The sequence below is a fragment of the Sturnus vulgaris genome, chromosome 7 (assembly GCF_052056855.1).
Source record: "Sturnus vulgaris isolate bStuVul1 chromosome 7, bStuVul1.hap1, whole genome shotgun sequence".
Taxonomy (NCBI): domain Eukaryota; kingdom Metazoa; phylum Chordata; class Aves; order Passeriformes; family Sturnidae; genus Sturnus; species Sturnus vulgaris.
The window spans coordinates 7404484-7422886 of NC_142249.1; the positions used below are offsets into that span (position 1 = coordinate 7404484).

The 18403-nt window shown below is 41.6% G+C and overlaps 1 protein-coding gene across 1 annotated transcript in view; it reads right to left on the bottom strand.

Annotated features, from left to right (window-relative positions):
* Nucleotides 1-1362: 1362 nt before the first annotated feature.
* Nucleotides 1363-18403, bottom strand: part of CPS1 (carbamoyl-phosphate synthase 1) — a 66931-nt gene continuing 49890 nt past the window's right edge. Inside the window, exons 22-29 of the mRNA XM_088167500.1 lie at nt 17483-17572; nt 15967-16137; nt 13361-13435; nt 10469-10567; nt 4676-4735; nt 3678-3790; nt 3030-3159; nt 1363-1836 (exon numbers count right to left, since the gene is read on the bottom strand). Of these exons, the coding sequence (XP_088023626.1) occupies nt 1738-1836; nt 3030-3159; nt 3678-3790; nt 4676-4735; nt 10469-10567; nt 13361-13435; nt 15967-16137; nt 17483-17572 (837 nt within the window). The 3' untranslated portion in view covers nt 1363-1737. The remainder of the gene's footprint in view (nt 1837-3029; nt 3160-3677; nt 3791-4675; nt 4736-10468; nt 10568-13360; nt 13436-15966; nt 16138-17482; nt 17573-18403) is intronic.

Here is an 18403-nt window from a genome sequence, read left to right on the forward strand (position 1 = left end):
ATGTTTCAGAATCTCTGCTGCTTAGTGTGTAACTCTGAAACTTCATATGAAGTGTTAGTAAGGTCTCTTCACAGGGGAGTCAGACAAAACAATCCCTTTCTAGCTGGAGAATTAAGGACAATGATACCCAAGAAGCAGAAGCAACAGCGAGGGAAAGGGGGCAAGGCAGGGGCTGAGACTTCATAGCCTGAGGCTGTGGATGGATAATTGACCCCAATACGTAGGTGAACAAAACTTATCAAAGTGTAAAAACTCGTGACCAGGATCCATCTTGGATTTGATCTGGGTGTAGCCCTGGCCAGGCTTTTGCACTGCCCAAGGTGTATCCTTTCAATAAATACCTATTTTATCCCTTTTGATCTGTCTAGTCTCTGTTCCAGGTCTGCCTTTCCAGGCAACAGTTACACCCACAATGCCAGCTAACTAGCACAGGAGCCTGGTTAACTGGTTAACAAAGTTGAATTAATAGCAGAGTTTTCCTATTTTTCCAGAACTGGCAGCCCCTTTGTAAAAGTTCCCGTCTCTCCAATATTTGTTAGCCCACTGCTCTATCTTCTATCTCTTCACTTGGATTTCACATGTCCATCTTGGGGGATCAGGGCTTCTCCTTTCTCTTGAATGCACACAGCTGAAGGTGTCCTACTGCTCTTTTCCCAGCACCTCCTCACTTCTGAGGCATTTCAGAAGCTCTGCACTAAATGATGTGGTCACTGTCACATATAAGAGTGATGGTTTCCTAACAGACCAGTGTTCATCTGTGCTTTAAAAAGAAGACTTAAAAAAAACAAGAGCAGAATCTGGGCCATGCAGAATTTAAGAATGAGTAGCTGTCACAATCTGGGAATTTATTTCATTTTCAACATGAGATGAGTGACAAAATAAAAGAAGAACAATTTTTTTTCCCTACTAGAGGTGAAAGCAGGATAGGTGGATGTGAGATGATACCAGCTGTTAATGGGATTTTTGCCACTGAAAAAATATGTGCAGGTTGCCTTTAGAGTGCTGCTTCATTAACCACCATTAGTCACCCATTTCACAACTGAATGGGTGAACAATTGATGCCTTTGGGCTCTTCTGGAGTTTTGGTTGGCTTGGGGGTTTTTGTTGTTGTTGTGATTTTTTAAAATAACATCTCTCCTCTAAAAGTGCAAAGCTCTCCCTGTGCACAGCAGGCAGGGTTGTGTTCATCACAAAATATAGTACTGAAGAAATACCATGGAAAGAGCACTTGGGATGGCAACCAGAAATAAAGCCTGGCTCAAAAGTTGGTCTTGGTAGAGCTGAAAAAGCAGCAGAGGAGGTGGGAATGAAGATGAAAGGGTCGTTTAATTGGGAGGGGGTAAAGCACTGCAACACTTTCACTTCATTTTCAAAGGATTTGATTTTAATGCCCATAATCACGGCAGGAAATGTTGGACAGCAACAGGTGGAAGTCTTTGGGGAGTTATCCCTTTCTGAAGCCAGAAACAACGCTGAGAAAGAGTCTTTATGATACAGGGAGAGGCACCTGAATTCACAATATTGAACGAGAATGTAAAAAATAGTAATGATAATAGCCTGAAGGACTGAGCAGAACTTGGAAGCAATTCCAGGACACACACATGCAGCCTTCTTCTCCCATCAAATCTTCAGGCTAAAAGACCAAACAAAAGCAAAATACATGGAAAGATGGTTAGGTGGATGATCTGAAATTAGCTCTTCTTCAAGGCACCAGAAGATTGCAGGCTGGAGAGAGTTCTATGCAGCGTTTCCATTGTCAGTCTGTCTGTAGTGGAAGAGACTCCTGGAGTCCAATTTTCCAGAGTATTCGAGAGCTTCAGCAAAAAGCTTTGTCACCTGTCAATACAAAGCAGAGGAGGACTGAGCATTGCAAGGCTGCATGACAGATCAGGCTCCACACTGCTGCTCTGTCACCCTGAAACTTCCTGCTGCAGGTCCAGCCCTTGAGTTCATCCAAATCAATACCAATTTCAAGGTGACTGTGCACAGGAGCTGACTCCAGCCCTCTGGAGCCAGCTGGAGAGATGTAGATGTGCCCAGGTTCCTTTGCAAGACAGCTCTGTCCCAGCTCTGAAACTCAGAGATTAAAACTCTACAATCCAAACAATTAGTGAAAGGCATCAAGCAGGTGTGATAATAAGTTTTCCATGGGGACCCTTGTTGTGGTTGTCAGAATGTTTTGCTAGTAGGCAAAGGATGTATCTTCAATTCCCCATTCCTGCTGATCATGTCTGGCCATTGTCCCATCAGCCTTCAGCTCGTCTTCCTCCCTGCTCTGCACTCACTCCAATCACAGCAGAAGATTTTGAACAGCTGGACACCAGTTCAAGTCACTGGGTTCCATGTCAGTGCCCACCAAAATCAGTGGGAGTTTGGCTGCTGTGCTTAACGAGAACCAGATGAGGCTCTTTCGTGACACTTGTAAAGGAAGGCGATGCACTGCTGGCAGCAGGATCCCACTTTGCATTGCCTAATATCTGCTCCCCATCAGTGTGTGAAAGGGGTTTGTCAGGAGCTACAAACCCATAAAGGCTGGCAGCTGGGACTACAACAGGACAGGCAGCAATTCCACTTGGGTGCCACTTCTGAACTGGACTGCCCCAAGGATCATTCAAGAAAGCACAACTACATCCTGCTCTAAGGTTTAAGGACCATACCAGGATAATTTTCCACTAAAAAGCGCTTTCCACGCCTAATTTAAAGATATTACATGCAACCCTGAGATGTTTGCTCTGAAGTTAAAATGATGCAGCAACAATTTCATCTGCACAGTGCAGAACTCAGGACTTCAGAATTTATATTTTTTGTTTGGTTTTGTTTCGTTTTGTTTTACTCAGAGCAATGTCATTTTGTATAGTAGCAGAAAGAAGATATATTTAAACCACTGTGTTGTCACGATTTTCAGATATAAATAATGTCATTTGTCAGAGATAATGAGGGTCCAAACAGACTGGAATCTACGGTCACAAGGGCTTGGAAGCTCTGAAGGCTCTTATGTCTAAGAGGAGAAAGAGCAATATGGGAAGTACCTTGAAGTTAGTGAGCAGAGCAATCCCACTGTCAATAGCCATCCTCCGGATCACATAATTATCATGGACAAACCTGGTGTTGCTGTTGGGCAGGTTAATCACCAGATCTATTTTCCCATCCATCACCAGCCTGAAGAGACAATGCACAAGACAGCATGACAGTGTGTCCTTCCTAATAAAAACCTCTGATGAATAGCACAGGCAAGCAGCTAAACAATGCTGGAAAATGTCATTTGAGCTTAGTCTTTGCTCAAGAAACAAGGGTTGAGGGGTTAAGGCACTAAGCTTTATTCAGGATTTTGGACTTATCTCAGTTGCAGTCAGCATTGCAAAGCAATATTCAGCCTTGATACAGCTCAGCACAACTCTGTTAAAGGCATGAGTGACTGTCAGGAAAAGGCTAAATATTCAGATTTCATCTATCCTTGTATGAAAATATAACAAGGAGCAATACATCTAAGCCATACTAAGCTAAAACTTCCCTGCTGTGGCAATTCCAGACAGAATCAGATAAACCAAAACTTTTGGATTGAATTCAAAGTCCTATTAAATCCTTACCATTGATCTCAACAGGACCAGCGATTTGCCCCTTGCATTTGCTGTCCTGGGTTGCAAACACAAATTTGGCAAGGTGAGTGGCTCTCTTACCTCCTGACTGAAGGCAGGTCTGGACTCTGGCTTTCCTGTGATGGCCATGCCACAGGACTGGCTGGGATGCCATTAGCATTGAGCCAGGCTGAGGTTGCTTCTGTGGCATAAAGCTGTCCCAGAAAAGAAAAAAAAAAGGTTATTTATTATGTACTTCACAATACCAAAACTTTTCATTGAACTCACGTGGGCCTGACCAACACACAGCCTTGTTGTCAGAGGTGGTTTTGGAGGGCATTTTTCATAAAAATGGTGTCTGTCCATATAGAGAGACACACAGAGAACAAACAGAACAACCTTCCCAACTTTCTGTAATCTGTGATTTCCTGATGGATGACAGTCAGTGAATGGTAGTAGCACTTCCAGAAGCAGTGAAGTGCCTTAGGGAAACGTAAATCACTGTGACTTTCAATTAGGCTTAAGTTCAATCACTTGTAATTTTTTTTTTTGCCATGTTTATTTTCTTTTTGGTGCGTAGTGCTAAGTTTTGAAAAGTAGAACTCTCACCAGTGGCTGTGTTGCTTTTCCATAGAGATATGGATGCAAAATAATACAGAGGAGTTACAAGAGTCATGTAAACACCACAAAGTTTGTGTATCTGAAAATGTAGCACTATGCATACAAAAGGTTTTCCTTTCCTTATCTCCTGACATACATGGCATCCTATTGGCAATTTTGTTTCTTGGAGAAACAAAGCAACAAAAAAAATTTTGTTTCTTGGGGCAGTGTATATTGTCCATCTCAGCTGCAGGCTTATAGCAGAGCCAGGGTTGTTGCTACCCTCACACACAGACCCATATGCTCAATTAAACAATCACAAAAACTTTTAATTGGGGGGTACCTGCTGACTTTATGGATCACTCAGCTAAAAATCCCTGTTGTACATTGAAAATACCCTCTTTTCTCTACCTCCAGAGAAACTCCAGCATTCCTGTAGCAGGCTGAGGACATCTGAGATTTTGAAAGCTCTCTAGCTTTAACTGAGTGGAAGCACCTACCTTGAAGCCTTGCTTATGCAGTAGCTCTGCTACACTGAGGAATCTGGGGCGGAAGGACTTCTGAAAAAGGAAATTTTTTAGATGTAGCACCAAAAGTAGGATTTGGAACAGCACATTTTTGGGCAACATGAAGCTCCTCCCCACTGTGCTAAGAGGCAATACACCTTTCTGTGCTGAGTGTGTGCCTGGACAGAAATGTCTGCATGTGCATGTACAGCACCATTCCCAAGACAACTGTCTGGATCCTGAAGCCCAAGTCACTCTGAGCTAAGACATATTTTGTTACACCACAATAAGCATTCCCATCCTAAGTCAGACTGCAACCAGTAAAGATTTACTACTGGATATGAAATATCTGGGCAATTGCCTTCTCAAATACACCAACTAGAGTCTCCTCAGTTCTTAACTCAATATATTTTCAATCATTGCTCAAACATTTGCTTTCTTTTCTGGCAGATAGCATATATGGATGGGATTTGGGCTGCCTTTGAATGCTCTGTTTGCACATTCACACCAATAAGAGCTTGTGCATGTGTGAGTTCATTGCCAAGTCCTGTGGGCATATGGAAATGGAGCCAGGAGACTGGGATGTCATATTCCCATGAGGACCCGAGTGCCTGACTTGCAGCACCTCTGAAAGACTCTCATATAATGCTTATCAATATCATAGATATAAATAAATGTAAATAAAATGGATAGATTCAACATCATTTAGAAAGGTATAACCACCTGCTGTAGACATCTATGCTAGCACAAGCTGTTTTGGAGTAACAGGTGAGCAGAAGTATCAGCCTAAGTATTTTTGGGATGTTGAAGGTACAGCAATGCAAATATCAGAGGCAGCACACGCCCTTCTCACTGCCAAGGCAAGCCAAACCTTGCTTTTAACCTTAGCCTGGTCTGGTCTGATGCACATTTGCAAGTAAGATTATTACAAGCTCCCTTGTTCCTGCTGGAGCTACTGATAACCCGACTTTTATGGATGAGAGAGCAATATCCTGGAGGGTCAACCATTTCCTAAGAAGAAAAGGACTAAACAGGTTGGGGGTTTTTTTTCTGAGCGCTCATTCTGAAAGCCATCTCATTCTGTACATTAGCTGGAAAATATAAATATACAACGTGACAGGGTTGGCAGCTTCCCAGTCAGAGAGAATTGTTCTGCCTTCTGGTCAGGGGTGTTGGCTTTCACAACAGTATTATAAACTTCTATCAAACATGTACTGAACACTTGTGACACATAAAACAGCCTCTCTATGAAAAGAAATTACAGCTGTCAGCTTGCATCGGAGCAGCCTCAGATTTACAAGCTGGCTGAAATAACCTGTGTAAGAAACCATTAGTTACTAAAGGTGAAAAGTACAAGCAGATTTACTCCGTGGAAGGTATTTATTATAGGAGAATTTTTTTTTTTTTCCTTTATCTGAAAAGTTCCATTTCTTATAACTCTTTACGTTTTCTAGCAAGCCTTCCTATTTGTAAAGGGCTACATCCTTAGCTCTTTCAATACAGCTACATCAGTTCTCACTGAGATCCAGCTCTAAATGAAGCCAACCCTTCTCCTGTGAAAATCTTGAATTTTGTATCCAAATCCACTGTGGAGTATGCAAACATTCTGGTATGTAAGGAACCAAGGCAGAAGGTTACCTTGAAACAACAGACTTGAAGTGCCAGGATTTAAAAATAAAATACTCTATCAATGCTTCTGCATCTTGTGCTCACCAGCATAAATGGAAGACAGATGGACTCCATCTCAGAGATATCATTGAATAGCCCAATCAGGAAAGGAAAAAACCTAGCTTTTCAACTCCTTTTGCATAAAATATAAATTATTTAATGGCCAGCTCAGGGTTTCAGCATCCCAGATTTCTCCAGATTGTGGGAAGAGGTAGGTGACCAGCTCTCATAAATTGCCAGTGGTTCATTTGTCTAGGATGGAAGTTGTACTCCACGTACCCTGGGAGAGCATCAGACCTCTCAGATCCTGGGGATCCCTGACCTGTGCAGTGCTCACAGCTGAAGGACAACCCAGCAGGTTCCCAGTCCCCACCAGCTGCCCAGCCTGCCTTCTGCTGTGCCCTGGACACCAAGGAGCACTCACCTGCCTGGCCTTGGGGATGATATCTTGGTTATCCACAGCTCAGCATGGCACCAGCAGGATTACCACTGGAACTGCACTCCAGCCTGGAAGCTCCCCACCAAGGTGGGTTCATTGCCTGGGCATACTGGGCTCAGCTGGGACCACAGATCACAGCAGTACAATTGGACTCTTGATTTGCAAAACACCCCAGAAACATTTGCAAGGAAAGCAAGATCTCCCTCTCTACTCCTGTTAACTATATCTATTTGACTTTTGCCTTCAAAAAGGCAGTGTCCTCTCACCTCAACATGATTAATAGCAAAGGTATAAATGTGCAGCATACCAAATCACTGAAATATGAGCCTAGCTACTTTGGAGAGAAGCAGAATTCAAGATCGTTTTGCTTCTTATTTCTCTCTCTGCAACAGATAAAAAATCCAGTCTAAAAATCAGAGCAAATGTTAGTCATGAAGCAAGGAAGCCTTCAAAACTGGGGTGTGCTTTGAGCTCCCCATTTCCTACAGGTGAATCACAGAACCTTCCTTGGAGACAACCAAGGGGGGCTTGTGCATGTGCTCCTGACAATGATCAGCCCCCAGAGCACCAGAACAGGTTGCAGAAATCATCCTGCCGTTTGAAAATAGTCAGTGATGGTCGAGAGAGGCTATGTGCTATCTGTCCTGAGGCTGCATTTCCCTGTGAGGACACCCCAACAATTTTGCCTGTATGAGGAAGGTGGGTTCATGCTTGTGATTGAAATGAGAACAGTGCTGGTGTTCACAGCCTGCCTGATACCTCATTCCTTGTGCCTCTTGTTTCTGTAGTGAGTGGCTCCCTTTTTTCTCAAAGACCACTTATAGTCCACATGTCAGGTGAGGATCAACATTTCAACCTTCCCTTCTCACAGGGCTTTATTTCCCTTCTGTTTCAAAGCAAAGTATATAGGTGACAACCTCCAGACTGGAGAGGGGACAATACCTGGTTCTCAGAATCAACTTTATGCCTCTTGATTTGGAGTTTAATTATAGAAGAAATATGCTGAGATGCAGAGAGATCTTTAAGCGATTGATCTGATGTTTTTAAGTTTATTTTGCAAGAAAATGAACTGTAAACCACTCATTAAAAAGACAGAATCTGACTACTTTTAAAAGGTTTGTGGAGTTGAGCTTTTGGCTTTGTTTTCTTTTTCTCTTCTTTTTTTTTTAGCACCTTTGTACAAAGAACATTTCACTCAGTTTAACAGCTACTGACACAGAACTTACATAAATGCTTTCTATAGCTAAAATTACTTTTTCTCTGCCCACTCCCCTTTAGCTGCTATCCAGAAAATACACTTAAATTTTAAACACTGCTCTCTCTCCTTTTTTCTCCTCCTGGCTTTGCTTTTGTCCTTTTTTAAATGCTGTTTTAAAAAATGCAGTATATACAGTAGACATACAGTACCAACTGCCCAGAGCTTCATACTGAACTTTTAAACTTTATCTAGGTAGCAAGTAATTTTTCTGCTAATTAGAGGCAACTTAGAGCAACTGCTTCCATCTCCAGATGTGTGTATATATGTTGACATTTAAGGACCCAGCAGTAATCCTTGTTAGCAGAAGTCATGTTCCTTTCTGGCTGCTTTTCATACACTTCCTTCACACCCTCTGCTGGCACAAACAGCCAAAGGACATTTTTCACACCCCAGTTGTCCCACAGGCAAATTCATCTATCCTATGATAAAACAAATATATTTGTTTTATCAGCTTTATGCAGTCATGTAGAGGATAAGCTTTTTGCAAGCACAATGTGAAAATGGCAGGAAGCAATCAGATGGTTTTATGGGACCCAAGAATGTTCTAGATGGATTGGAAGTGTATGAATTTTTGAGGAACTTTGCAAGTGTCTTTGATTTCAGCACCCTATGCAGTCAGTAACTATTTGTTGATAAAGAACCAAGACTTTTTTCTTTTCTGCCTAGCACCCTGTTCATCCTGAAGCACACAACCTCCTTGCTGATCCAGGCCTGTGAAAGGGGCAGGGCTGCTCCTAAGGCAAACCCATGGGCAACTTCCTCACACAAAGGCTCTTTGCAGAACCCATTGCACTGGAGAGCATTCCCATAATGACATCACTTAAACTTTCTGTCACACAGACCAGCTTCCAGTGATGACAAGAGATGGAAACATAAAGTCCAAGCTCTGCTTTAGCATGGAGTCATGCAGTCTGTGTCCAAGAGGAAATCCCTTAGAGGTAGCTCTGGCAAAGTGTGGAAACCAGAAACATCCCTAGAAAAATGTAGCATTGGCTCTTCATTTCTGAGTTAATTCTGGCTCACAGGAGCTGTAGGACAGGGAACAAGACCTGGCTGTGCAGAGTCATCAAACAGGGAAAGGATTGATGGCAGAAAAGTGGGGGGCAGGGTGAAGACTTGCTGGAAATTATACAACATCTAAATTTTTAAGTAACTGTAGTCAGGGGTTTGTCTGCCTTTGACAAGGGGGTAGGGAATTGGGGTTTCTCTTCAAAAGACTGTTCACCAGGAGTTTGAGTTTCACTGTGTGAGATCTGATGGCAATCAACAAAAAGAAGATTCCTAGATTTTGAGAGTTTAACACCTACAAACTGGAAGGAGCCAGAAGACACAGAGGAGATAAATGGACATTAATAGACATGACCCCTTGGTGTGGTTGGAGACACCTGGTCTGGGAAAAGATTGGTAAGAGAATCAAAGAAGGAGAACCAGATTAGCATTGAAGGTGAAGAAATCAATAACAAACAGAAGACTGAATACTAAGAATTGTGTAATATAGAACCAATAAAGAAGAATTTCTTGGGGGTTTTGATGCACCAACATGTGAAAAGTCTGCTAAAGAACTCTGTGTAATGGAATGATTTCCACTGTACAACCTGTGGATGGAATGATTTCTATTGCACATCCTAGCTAGAATAAAAACATGGTCAGAATAAAGTACTGCCTGATTCTCTAACACTTACAAGGTGTTGTTGGAGAACTTCTTCTATTGCCACAGTTTTGGTGACAGACTGATGTCCTTTAACCCCTCACCCCAGTGCACTCAAGTACATTCCCATTGTGACTCCAGTGAGGAGAGGAATGTGAGAGCATTACACCAATAAAGCCCACAACACCCCAACATCAGCTTTTCTGCACTGCCAGTGATGCTGCAGCTCTGCTGGAAGGAAATGTGCCTTCATGGAGAAAGCTTAGCAGATCCAGCTTTGCAGCTTAGGAACTGCCTCCCCATTTGGGAGGTTTGGAGGAGAATGGGTTGGAAAAGGACAAGAGGCAATGCACAGATGAAGGGAGTTTATATGATTGGAAAGTAACAGGGCCAGGGCTCCTGTTTGGGAGGGAGCACAGGGTTCTGGTTGGGATATTCCTCTGAACTGACCATTTACAGCCCTTGTTCACCCAGAAACAGATCTCAGAGCTCTCTGATCCCAAGTCTCTGCTTGCAGCCATCCCCAAGGGTCTTCCCCAGCAAACTTCTGTAGTTGCCAGTAGAAATTATCAGGAGAAAGGGAAAACCCACATGAACAACCTTATTGAATCCAGTAAAGATCCCTCCATGGTGTTTATTCCTCACTGTCTTACTGCACTTCAGGATGAAGTGCAGAGAACACATTTAAGCCAAAGCCACATAAATGAAAACAAGGCAGAAGCTACTGAGTTCCTCTGTGTTGGTCCTTTTTTAGCTTTGATTTTAAGGACTCACCTGGATTCCAATCAAAATTCCTTCCTTAGGAAATTTAAACCCTGTGGCAAGCAGAGCCTTCTGGAAAGCAGAGTGCACATCGTCCCCAAAGCATGCAACCTGCAGAAAGGCACAAAGAATGCATGAGGGGAAAACCAAAAACAGCCCACAAACATTGCTTTAAAAAGAAACAGGAATGAGATTTTCAAGCAGGATCTTTTGTTTCTGCTTGAAGAAGTCAGACTGCTCTGCATGGAGCCTGCAGGCACGTGGAAGGGAATAAATCAGAAAATCATTGCAGACAAATCTCGTAATTTTAATGAAGAAATAATGGAGGAATAAGCAACAGTTTAGCTTCAAACAGCACACTGAGGAGTAACGATTCTGCTAAGTTATTGGGATGCTGTACACAGCCTCTGCTCCAATGTTTGGGATGGCACTGGAAATTATTGAAGATTATAGAAGGCTTAGACACCAGTGAGAGCTGTGCACACAGTCTTGTTCCAATGTGTGCCTGCAAACCAGGGTAAGGCAGTGTTTGTGCTCTCAGGTACTCCTGGCATTTCTTGTGAAGGAAAATCACAAGATATAAAGATGCTTTCCCATTGAAAGCCCACAGATGAACAAAATTCAAGTAAATTTTTAGTATTTACTTAAGAACAAAGCAATCAGGCCAATTTATAATAATTTATTTTAAATAAATTATAATTTTAAAGAAATAGTTGAGGAAGAAACCAGCAAGAGTCATTTAGCAGCTCTCCAGCAGTCAGAACTGGATGTGGAGTTTAGTTGCTCACAGACTATCATATGACAACAATCTTCTGAAAGAGCTGAACTGCATTCCCAACCCAAATTTGGAATTCTGGTAATTCTGTGTGAGCTATAGTGAAGGTTTAAAATTAAAAAAAAAACAAACAAACAACAAACTTTCACTTTTTCTGGTCAGCTCCAGACTTGTTGAAAAACAATCAGAAGCAGAAACTGTCACTGATTTTTCTCTTTAAAAATAACAAATCTTCCAACATATACAGATAGGATAAAGGAGCTGATTGAGAATTGCTCTCCCATTTTCCTCTTCTGGTCCTTCCCATCCCAGAGTGAGCCCTCACATTCATGGTCTCACCATGGTGAGCAGAAACCAGTATTTCATGAAAAATAAATTATGATTTGCCAGGTCTGCTGAAGTAAAAAAAAAAAAAAAAAAAAAAAAAAAAAAAAAAAACCAGAACAACTAAACAAACAAAAATTCCAGGAGGGAAGGGATAAAAGAAGTCATGACAACATGATACAGTGTATCTATATTCGGTATTCCTGGACTTTTTAGGGTGACAGACAGAGCCTCCCTTGTAGGAGAGGTTTATCACCATGGCATGGTCCACAGCCACAGCACTCAAAGGGACCCCCAGCACTGTGCCCTCTCCTATTGTGGCAACTATGGCTTCCAGCAAAATAAATCTCTGCCAGACAGATGTGACAAATTCAAGCCCAGATCAAGTCATGTGTGTGAAAAATGTCTGTGAGGAATAACTGAGCATTTTACCCAAAGCAAGTTATTATCCTTACTTCACTATAAGAATGACTCTCATAACTGTCACACTTTATGGCATTTGTGAATATGGATCTTTCCAACACATAAAAGTTAATAATCCCTCCTTTATGACCATGGTAATCTCTAACTCTGTATAAAGCCCAGAAAAATAATTCTTGTCCCTAGTTACATTTTTATTCTTTTTTTGGTGAGGAGGTTGTCTGTGTAGTCAATTTTGTTCTGAAAATCAGGAAGTCACAGAAGTCACTTGACTTTTTTCTGCCCATTAACTATACTGAAAGGAAATCTTCTGCTATACTGATTTCCAGCACATTATGAAAAGTAAAATAAAGTAATTCTGGAAAGATGTAGGAGACCTAAGGCTGTTCTTACTTTGTATCTGGGGAGATACTAAATGGTAATTTTCCCCTAATGAAAACAGCTCCTTCTGACATACCCAAACACACATCCAAGAGAGCAGCCCAGGCTCTGCCACCTGCCTAGTGATGATCAAATGGCCTCAGTGTTTCATCACTTTCCAAAAGGGTGTTCTGGCCCAGAATAAGTTTTTGCTACTGCAACTCATTCTAGAAGCGACAGAACACATAAAATGTAAAAATCACTTGGGTGTATCTATGGACACCCTTGATAGCTCAGCAATAACTCATAAAAAAACCCTTTTGTGAGTCAGCGTCATTTCAGGTGGCATTGGATGGAAACCTATGAGGAGGGTGAGGATGCTGAGCCTGGGCAGGAAGATGCCCAGCCCTGTGCATGCCACAGGCACACCAGGAGACATTCCAGCAGCATCTCACAGCCTGGCTGCACAAAGGGTGGGGAAAGCTGCCCAGGCTCACCCTGCAGCCACCACACCTTACTGCCTCTTGCTGGCATTTTGCACCCTGGGACATGCCTTGATGGTTATCAGGCAACAAGAAAACACCACACATTTTTGCCTCTAAGCAACTGGCACATCCCAAGACCAACCACTCATGCCTAGGGGTCCCCGTGTTGCTGCTGTGGCAACATGTGGCATGGGGCAAGTGGCACTTGCATGTGGCAAGTGTCCGTGGGGGCTGGGAGCTGCCACCACTGACCTGTCCAGAAGCACACAAGTCATAAAACAGCCCCCCAAAACCCAGCAGCTCTCAGATAAACTCATTTCAGGCTGTCACACCGACCAGGTCCAACTCAGGGAGCTGGCATGCAGGTAAAGAGGGACATCCAGTGGCTGAAAAAACTGGGTTTTCCAGGACATTGTGGGTTTTACAGATAAGAAAGATGTTTTCAATTTTCTGAAGAAGCAACAGATGCCATCATGATTCAGGCAGTAATAAGATCACTTTCAAAGATTCATGATGTTTAAAGTCAAATCTAAAAGATACCTCCCCAGTAGAGGCCATTTCACATCGGAGAACAGGGTCAGCATCTCTCAGCCTGGACCAGGAAAACATGGGGGCCTGGTGAAAGAAAGAATAAAAAATTGGATCATTTAAAAATATATAAAAATTCCAGCTATGTTGCTTGGAAGTGACAGAAAGAGACATGATTTCATCCAAAAAAAGCAGTGGTCAAGGCTGCTAAGCAAAGAATTATTTGGCAAAGTCGTTCCCTTAGCATCTTGCTGATGGACTGGAACAAATAACCATGTATTCCACCAATAAATCAATCATCTAGCTCTTTAATCCTGCTCACATTCCAGTGGCAGAGTTTTCAATCAGTGGCAGCCCACTACCAGTATGATTTTAAGGACACATTTTTAAACAAAAAGGCTGTGAAGCACTTAATTCATGGAACAAGGATAGAAACTATCTGAATCCAGTCGGTTTTTCAGAGAATCCTGTTGTCCATAAATGTTTCATTTGCAGAAATAAAACTATTCCACAAAAATGCACTTTTTTGGTGCAAATAAGATGAAACTTCACAAATTATTTTTGTATTTTCCCACTCTCCCCATCTAGTAATAAACATTTGTAATTTTTTTGTCTTTATATGCTAATGTTAAGCCCCCAGATCAGTATTAGTATCAGTATCTGAGGACTTAGATCACAGCACTGAGTTCTCTTGTCTAATTTGATCTTAAAATAATAAACATGCAGGGGAGGGAGGAAAAGAAAGTCTCTGTTAAAGAACCAATGACCACATGCAACAAACATGGAAAAAATTTCCTACTACAGACTAATTTTCTGTAGGGCTTTTCCACACCTTAAATTACTAATGGTATTTGCATAAAGGCAGCAAGATTTCTGCTTAAAAACAAAATCTGTTTTTAAATTTGAAGCCATAATTCTGTCCTTGGAGGTCTCCCAAGGTAACACTGCAGATAATACAGCTGCTGCTTCATGACACCTAACAATGATCAGTTAAATTGAGATAGGAGAAACTCAAAAGGTTTCTCAAAAAATGTTGTGTGTCTTTGTGACTTTTAGATCAGTTTCGTTCCCACTCTAAGTAACATTTTTACAGAGGCCAACCCAAGAGGAGATATGGCAGACAAGACAGATTATTTTAATGTACATTAAAATAAGGTAACAAGCAGCAAAGCCTTCCACCACCTCCCTAATTTTTACCTGCCATGAACATGAAAATGCATCAGCAGGAGCAGACTCTGGTATTGCAACTAAACCCATTTTTATTTCAAATTTAGTCAGTCATTCCCTACTCAGGATTTAATCCTGGTCAGGCCCTGATACTTGCACCAGTCTGGAAGCAAACATGGCAAGACATTATTTCAGTCACTAAAGCTTCAACAGTGGTGCTCTAATCCACAAATGTTGAGAAAGAAAAAAAAAGACTTTGCTATCTTCTTCTAAGAACTGCTGAAGAAACAGGATCCTGTGTCCATGTAAATCCTATTACCAATAAATTGTAAGAGGATAGAAAATATGATGCATGAATAACAACAAACAGGCTAAACTGGAGTATTTTTCAAAGTTCAGCACTTCCAAAGGTGCTAGCAGGTTTTTATATTTGACAAATCCACACAGAATGCAAGCAGTATAAAAAAAGCTTTGTGGGGAAGTTTTCAAGAATAAAGCTGGGTTTTCTACTCTGTAGCCAGAGTTCCCAGGAGAGACAAAACTCTTGACAGTTCAGCTAACAACAGTGCTGAAGCCCCAGGTCTAAATAGCAGAAATTTATAAAAATAAATCAGACTCACCAAAAAAAAAAAAAAAAAAAAGTCTCAAGTTTGAATTTCAGATAATGCCTACTTGTAGCATCAAAATAAAATATAAAGCTGTATCTAGACTGACTGGCTTGGGACACAAATTTGGCTGGCATTTTAATAGTTTTGAACATTTGATTAGTAGAGAGATGTTAGGTGTTTTCTGCTTTCTCCATTTTCACTTGATATGGAAGCTATTAAAGCTTGAAAGTTTCTGTATAAACAATTCTCACTATCCTTTGGATTTTCTGCACCACTGTTCTAGATTTTTATTTCTTCCACTAAGCATTCAAAAATATCTACCATACAGTTTATTATGTTGGGTTGTATGCAAGCTTGGTATATAAGGAAAGAAAGACCTTGGCCTTAATGAAATCAAGGCATGCAAGACTTTCAGCCCTGTTTTAACCAGTGGTGTATATAAAGGGGATTATGTGGATTTGACAGCCCATGTCCCAGATCCTGCACATAAAATGTGGGGGGCACTGACAACACAGAGCTGAGCATCTCCACATGTGCATTACACAGTACTATGAAATAGCCTAAACTTCAGTGTTCAACTCTGCAAGTGTAAACTTATTATGCAGTTCATAAACAGGATTCAGATTAGGTTAGGTGCTAAAGATAAAGGAAGATTTGGCTTCACTGGATAATTTTTCCTCTGATTTTTCTCTAAAGTTTCCAAATAGATTATCTTGATAGACACTACAAAAGGTCAATTTGGTCTTTGGCCAAGGAGTAAATTGTTCTCTCTGGACATTAAAGTCCTAATTGTATAATAGTGGTTCCATGGTGGGGTTTCTGTGGTTCTTTTGGAATCCATACCTTAATCCCAACATATGTGGATGGAAAAATGGGATGTTCCATCGTGGGGAGGGATGACTCATTGACCTGTTTTCCAATCATCACTTTAGTGGCCACATCAATGAAGTCCACACCCAGAGTCTTGGACACAAAGGGGAAGGAGCGTGATGCCCGCAAGTTGCACTCTATCACCTGGTGGGAGTAAAAAAAACCAGAAATATCAGGGTCGGGCACTGTGCAGGCAAGAAAGAGATTGATTCATATTTTTTGAAATCAGCCCTGAGTTCTCTCAGCAGACATATTCTTCAGACTGTCAAATAAGAAACACAGAAACTGGGGTCATTATTAAAACAGTGAAGAGGGATGGGGAATGGCCAGCCTGAGATACAAGCAGCCTGTTCTTCAGCTGAGATCCATCTCTGAATATTCCCTGAATATTAGAACTGAGGGAAAGCCACACTTTGCCCAGAAAGCATGCTTTACTATATCCTAAGCTGAGAGGCATGGAAACATATGCACAGGCATTAGGAACAACCTCTGGAAGTCCAACCTGTTCTTTCTCAGTGGTGATGGCACATCCTGAATGACAGGACTATCCTTACTGACTTCCCTCACCCACATGTGGAAGCCATTCAGCCCAGGCAAGGTGGTAACAAAAGTTCTGCAACGTGCTGAGAAGCCACCTTGGAGTTCAAGAGCAGAAGAGGAATTGCTGTAAGTGAGAATGAAGTGGAGTGAAAGGGGGTAAGAATAGTTGAGGTACAACTGAAAAGTGGGGGCTGTACAGAGAAAGAAAGGCACTGCTGTGGGAAAGCAAGGAAGGAAAACACTGTTCTCTCCCTGTGTGGAGTTTCTGAAAAAACATGTGTGAAACAGAGGAAAGGTGAAGAACAATAAGTACATTTTACTCAAGTCCTAGCCCAAACAGGAATTTTCACCAATAATGCATCTCTTCTGTTTCCTGTCAGGCTTTCTTCCTATTTACTGTTTCCTCAGTCATACTCTGTTCACATTCCTCTGACCTCCTTCCATTAGCAACAGAAAGCCAACTGCTACCCAGAAAGGGTCAGACATCTGCTCTACTCCAGTGGCTAATAGCTACTAGGATTATTCAGATAACCATCCTAATAGCTTGTAGTAAAAGTTTAAACACTTACATTATCTTGCTTTCTTTTCAATCCCTTTGAAGGCTTAATTTAACATCAAAATAATTAAAGATGAGAGAAGATATCAGACCCATTACATGGGACGAGGTGCAGGTCCCAGTGCTGTCCATTCCATTCCAAACTGATGAATTTTGGGAAGGACAGCAGCCCACAGTGAAACAAAGCTGACAGACAAAGCAAGCAGACTCTCTTCAACCTCAGTGTGGAGGCAGGGAGAGCTGTGTGAGGAAGGGTGGCAGGAGCCAGCCCACACCCTCTGACAAGCCAGGTTATTTGCCCTGGCTGCCACTGCCACGATGGCCACAGCAGAGATGCAGGACCCACACACCTCAGCCCAGCACGGGCCCTGACACACTCACAGCAGCTCTTACCAGCACATTGTTGCCTTGCACCAAGAACTGGATATTGAATGGACCAGAGATGGCAAAAGCCTTTGCAATCTTTTTTGTAGCAGCTTTTACCTATAAAAAAAAAATAAATTAAAAAGTGTAAATGTGTGTACATAGAATAAATAATTAAGTTCCACAAAATAGAGAGCATCATGGCAATAAATCACTAGACTTGTGGATTTCTTTAAACATCATCTCTCTCTGCCTTGTTTTTTTCTCTATACCCACATTTTGGCAATAGCACTATTTCAGAATATTCTATTCTATTCTATTCTATTCTATTCTATTCTATTCTATTCTATTCTATTCTATTCTATTCTATTCTATTCTATTCTATTCTATTCTATTCTATTCCATTCTATTCCATTCTATTCCATTCTATTCCATTCTATTCCATTCTATTCCATTCCATTCCAGAAGCAAACATGTTTAATTTCCCTAGTAACCTAGAGCCTGAAATGCCATTTGAGGATAGAAGTAAAAATCAGGGGGGTTTTGTGTGTGTGTGTGTGTGTGTGTGTGTGAGAAAGCAGAGGGGAGAAGGAGAAAAACAAAGAATCAAAGCCTTGTCCCGTAGCAATTCCTACACTGCACACTGGAGTCTTCATACCTTTCTTGGTGACAAAATAAATAATGTTTTGTTATTTGAGAATAACTAACCAGTTTTTAAAGTGTACTGAAAGTCTTTCACCAACATGCCTGTCCCATCACAGGCCAGTGGCAGCTGTCTGAGTAGATACACTCTGGAGCAAACTGGGAGGAAAGTCTTATTTCCCAGGTGTGTCAATACAAGGGTTTGCTCCAGGAGATGACTATTTTCAGAAACAAGACTTGGGACACCCTTGGAAACAGAGCTGGAGCACAGATCATTGCATTACAGCTTTTGCTGGCTTCCAAGCAAAC